This window comes from Nothoprocta perdicaria, unplaced genomic scaffold (genome assembly GCF_003342845.1).
Source record: "Nothoprocta perdicaria isolate Ctin4 unplaced genomic scaffold, notPer1 scaffold_486, whole genome shotgun sequence".
NCBI classification, from domain to species: Eukaryota; Metazoa; Chordata; class Aves; order Tinamiformes; family Tinamidae; genus Nothoprocta; species Nothoprocta perdicaria.
This window is the reverse complement of record NW_020455739.1, coordinates 26545-31611: the sequence shown is the minus strand read 5'-3', so window position 1 is coordinate 31611 and position 5067 is coordinate 26545. Positions and strand designations below refer to the sequence as shown.

The window sequence follows — 5067 nt, the reverse complement described above, 5'->3', positions numbered from 1 at the left end:
GTTGCTGCCCCGTCTGCTCCTGCTGCACCAGAGCTGGCAGCTCCTGCCCCTGTCCCAGCTCCTGCCACCCCTCCGGGGGCCAAATCACCACCCGTGGGCCCTGTCCCAGCTCCTGCCACCCCTCCGGGGGCCAAATCACCACCCGTGAGCCCTGTCACTGTCCCAGCTCCTGCCACCCCTCCGGGGGCTAAATCGCCACCCGTGGGCCCTGTCCCAGCTCCTGCCACCCCTCCGGGGGCCAAATCACCACCCGTGGGCCCTGTCCCAGCTCCTGCCCCTCCTCCGGGGGCCAAATCACCACCCGTGGGCCCTGTCCCAGCTCCTGCTGCAGCTCCAGGGGCCAAATCTCCTGCTGTGAGTCCTGTCACTGTCCCAGCTCCTGCCACCCCTCCAGAGCCCAAGTCGCCACCCATGGGCCCTGTCACTGCCCCTGTCCCAGCTCCTGCCCCTCCAGGGGCCAAGTTGTCACCTGTGAGCACTGTCCCTGCCCCTCCCCCAGCTCCTGCCATCCCTCCGGGGGCCAAATCGCCCCCCGTGGCCCCTGTCACTGCCCCTGCTGCTGCCACAGCTCCAGGGGCCAAATCTCCCCCCGTGAGCCCTGATGCTGCCCCTGTCCCAGCTCCTGCCCCCTCTGCAGGAGCCAAACCATCACCCGTGGGCCCTGCCCCTGCTGCGGCCGGCAGCCCCGCTCCCCAGGGCCCGGTTGCTGCCTCTGCTGCCCGTCCAGCAGCCGAGTCGCCGCCCGGGCGCCCCGCGGCTGCTCCGGCTGCCGGCGGCAGCGCCGTGCCCGGCGCGCTGGCCCCGGCTCCCGCTGCCGCCTGCCCAGTCCCGGGGGCTGCTGACGGCCCCCCCAAGGCGCCAGCCGGGGCTGCGGCCCCCAAGAAACCGTCCACCAAACCTCCTGCCTCCGTCCCAGGGGGGCCCCCCCCGGCGCCGGCCACCTCCCCCCCCAAAAAGCAGCTGCCTCCCGCCAAGCCCTCCAAGCTGGCGCCCCACGCCCCCCCTGCCAAGCCTGCGGGCACCGCCGCCACCGCCGAGGACGACCTGCCGCCCCTGATCCCCCCCGAGGCTCCGGGCGCGGAGCCGCTGCTGCAGCCCGTCCCGGTGGAGCCGGTGCGGCGTGCGGCCGCGGCGCCCGCCGAGGCTCCGGCCAAGCGGCCCGCGGTGAAGAATGACAAGGGTATTTGCTGCTCGGTGTGCTGTGTGCATGGAGTGTCGCTGGCTGCCCACCGGCTACTAACCCTCGTGCCCAGCTGCGGCGGCAGCCCGGGGTGCCCGGCGGCGCTCACGGTGCCTCCTCGGGCACGGAGCAGCGGGCGGCTCTGCGCCTCTGTCCCCTCTGCGCCTGCCGCTCTCCGCGTGGCTCCCCGCGCAGGGGGGACGCGTTTGCCCACGCGATGGAGATGTCCTGGCTCGCAGGGAGCTTCGCTGCAGCTCGGTGCGCACCCGTGGGCACAGGGCGCTGAGAGCGGCCCGAGGGGAGGCTCTGCGCCCGCCCCGTCCGGGGTGCCCTCACTCTGCGCCCGCCCCGTCCGAGCTGCCCTGGCTGCTCCGCGGTCGCACGCGGGCTCCGGGGCCGCCGGCTCTCGCTGACTGTGGCCTCTGTGCCCGGGCGCAGGAACCGGCAGCCCTGAGCACTCCGGGGCCTGGGGCAGCTTCGGGGCCCCGGCTCACATGCCACCTAGAGCATCCAAAGACGCTGTTTCCTGAAAGAGGCTTTCAAGGGAGTTACAAATCGGCCCCTTCAGTAGGAGGACCAAAAGCAGCCCCAGGAGCACCCCAGGAGCACTGGGGGATTGGCTCTCGTTTGCTTGCGCTCGGCGGCTCCTGCCGTCCCCGGTTTTGCAGCTTCCTGAGCAGGTTGGGGCAGAATCCAGGGAGTGCCGAGCGGCGGCGCGGGGCTGGCGCCCACTCCCTGCCCCGGGGCCGCTGCCGCCAGCAGCCGCGGCAGTGCTCGGGCTCCGGGGGAGCCGGCAGCGCGCGCCGGGGGCCTCCGCTGCGCCCCAATGGCCCCGGGACAGCCCTGGGCAGGGCAGCGAGCTCCTTCTGACAGGTGTCGCTTGCACACACGAGCCCAGCCTTCATTTCAGGTGGAATTCTGGTGTTTTTAAGTACAGGGAGGACTAACAGCTACATCTGACAAGCCAGATGATTGCATGGGATTTCTTCTTCGGGGCTTTCCCGTGTGTTTCACAAAAGTTGCTGTTTCAAGTGTGTTCACATGTTCCCGTAAAGCCCTGCTTGAATTAACCGTGTCAGCACCAAGCCCTGCAAGAGAAGTTGCGCCAGAGCAGTTTGGTTCTTTGTTCTTGCTGTGCCCGGGCACTCGGCCGCCTCTCCGCGAGGCCCCGCGCTGCCGAGGGTGACGCGTTCCTTTCACTAGGGTCCGGGACAGAATCCGACAGCGATGAATCCGTACCAGAACTCGAAGAGCAGGACTCTACGCAGGCCACGACACAGCAGGCGCAGGTAGGGCTGCCTGTGGGGCCAGTCACGGTCTCCTCCTGTCCCCTGGGCGCGCGACTGCCCGAGCTTGCAGGGCTGCGGTGGATGCAGGGAGATCCCGCCTGGGAAATTGGAAATTTCCCTCCTTGGAAAGGCCCTGGGAGCCCCCCGGGCTGCCCCGTCCCGGGCAGCGAGCCCGGCAGCGGCGGTGGGAGAGCCCCACGCAAGGGACCTGCCTCGGTCTGTCGTTGCCTCCATGCAGGTCAGCGCCTGCTCGGAGCTCTCTGAGGGCCCTCTCGTTTCTGTCCTTGCAGCTTGCGGCAGCAGCCGAAATAGATGAAGAACCCGTCAGCAAAGCCAAACAGAGTCGGAGTGAAAAGAAAGCACGGAAGGTAGGAGGGGATCCGCAGAGGAAGGACCTGTGCGGGGTGAGCTGAGCCGGGCCCGGTCAGCCTGGAGAGGAGAAGGCTGAGAGGGGACCTGATGGGTGTCTATAAATACCTCAGTAGTGGGAGTGAGGAGGATGGGGCGCCCCTTCTTCTTGGTGGCCAGCGACAGGACAAGAGGAAATAGCTACAGACTGGAGCAATAAAATTCCATAGGAACTTAAGGAGAAATTTCTTGACAGCGAGGCTGACAGAGCCCTGGAGCAGGCTGCCCAGAGAGGCTGTGCAGTCTCCTTCTCTGGAGATGTTCAGAGCCTGCTTGGACACAGCCCTGTGCCACGTGCCCTGGGTGCCCCTGAGTGTGCAGGGGGGTTGCTCTAGATGATCTCTAAAGGTCCCTTCCAACCTTTAGGATTCTAGGATTCCCCTCAGGGTGGGGCGGGAGCTCTCAGTGCGGGGGAGCTGATCCCGTGGACCCTGCTCAGGATTGCTCCTCGTGTCCTGCCCGGGCCGCTGTCGGCAGCTGAGAGCCTGCGGTGACTTTGTGCCTCGGCCGGGCGCTCAGCAGGGCCCTTTTGGCCCGCAGCTCTGTGGCTGTGCTGGCAATGGCAGGTTCCCTCCCTTCCCCGGCGCCGTTGTGTGCAGCAGTCAAACGCGCGTTTCCATTCACAGGAGCGCAGCGGTTGTTGAGCCCGGGTCCCCAGAGAGCGGATGAGCACACGTGTCTTGTCCTCACTGTCTTCGCTGTCTCTCACCCTTTTGCTCATTTTTTTTTTCCACTTCTAGGCAATGTCTAAGCTGGGCCTTCGCCAGGTCACAGGGGTAACCAGAGTCACCATCCGGAAATCGAAGAACATCCTCTTCGTCATCACGAAGCCTGACGTGTACAAGAGCCCCGCATCAGACACCTACATCGTGTTCGGCGAGGCAAAGGTGCTCTGGCCTCCGCCGTGCCTGCGGCCACAGGGCTCTGCGTGCCCGGCAGTGGGGTGACGGCGCTGGCCTTGCCCCCGTGGCCACCTGCCTGCGTCCCTGCGGCCGCGCACGCCCCGCAGAGCCGGTGTGGGGCCGCGGGGCTGCCCGGCGTGGTGGTGCCGCAGGGTTGTCCTCACTCGCGCTTCTCTCCTGCAGATCGAGGACCTGTCCCAGCAGGCCCAACTGGCAGCTGCTGAAAAGTTCAAGGTGCAAGGAGAGGCCGTGTCGAACATCCAGGAGAACACACAGACGCCCACCGTGCAGGAGGAGAGCGAGGAGGAGGAGGTAGGCGGCCTTCCTCCGTCTGCGTCACATGTACAGCTCTCCATGATGGCACAGTTTTCTTCCTCCGAGTGCCTGGTTTGATGACAGATGTGACGCGCAGGGTCCTTCCCCTGGTCCTGGTTACTGTGTGAAGACTCCCTGCAGGACCAGAGAGCACCCGATCTTCTGCCTTTGACCTAACTCGGAGCTGTGCCGCTCCGGACGATCCCGCCTTTCCCTGCGGGACACGGAGCAGCTGAGAGCGCAGCCACAGCCCATCTGCTCTGTCTCCTTAGGTTGACGAGACCGGCGTTGAGGTGAAAGACATCGAGCTGGTCATGTCGCAGGCGAACGTGTCCCGAGCAAAGGCAGTGCGTGCCCTGAAGAACAACAGTAATGACATTGTAAACGCTATAATGGTGAGTGTCAACGCTGTGATGTGCAAACGCTGTAATGGTGGTGTGAAGAGACGCGCTGGTTGGAAATGCAGTTTTCCTACGGGCTGGTTTCTGTGCTGGGGGCAGGAGGGGGTTTCCTCGCGCCTGTGCCGGGGGTCTGGCTGGGGGCCGGGGCCCCCCGGCTGTGGCGTGGCCACGCCGGTGCGGGTGCCCGTGCCGGGCTCCTCCTCACTGCCCTTTCTCCCTGCAGGAGTTGACGATGTAGCTGTCGGCGGGAGGAGCCTTTTTTGGTGTTTCAGAGAAGAGTAGAATGCAACTAAATTTAAAATTTGTACTATTTCTATCCATTAATAAAAGTGGTGGCTTATTGTTGGTGAAACGGTTTTTGTGCTTTTTTCCGTCCTTGCTGCCCTGCCGGTAGCTGCGGCCGCCCTGCACGTCCTGGTCGGGACGCAGCGTCCCCTCGGAAGCGGGAAGGCCGGTCCCGAGGCCCCGGGCAGCGCTCTGGCCCGGAACCCGCCGCGGGCATCGGGGCCAAGGCCGCGGGGGGGTGAGGGGACGGGCAGGGCCCGAGACCCCCCGAGCCCCGGGCAGGGCCC

General features: G+C 66.1%; 1 protein-coding gene across 1 annotated transcript in view; it reads left to right on the top strand.

The window, feature by feature from the left end:
• Positions 1–4847, top strand: part of LOC112954126 — a 14756-nt gene extending 9909 nt beyond the window's left edge. The window contains exons 12-18 of the mRNA XM_026047269.1: positions 917–1164; positions 2260–2469; positions 2760–2837; positions 3618–3764; positions 3963–4091; positions 4367–4489; positions 4719–4847. Of these exons, the coding sequence (XP_025903054.1) occupies positions 917–1164; positions 2260–2469; positions 2760–2837; positions 3618–3764; positions 3963–4091; positions 4367–4489; positions 4719–4733 (950 nt within the window). The 3' untranslated portion in view covers positions 4734–4847. The remainder of the gene's footprint in view (positions 1–916; positions 1165–2259; positions 2470–2759; positions 2838–3617; positions 3765–3962; positions 4092–4366; positions 4490–4718) is intronic.
• The last annotated feature ends 220 nt before the right edge of the window (positions 4848–5067 follow it).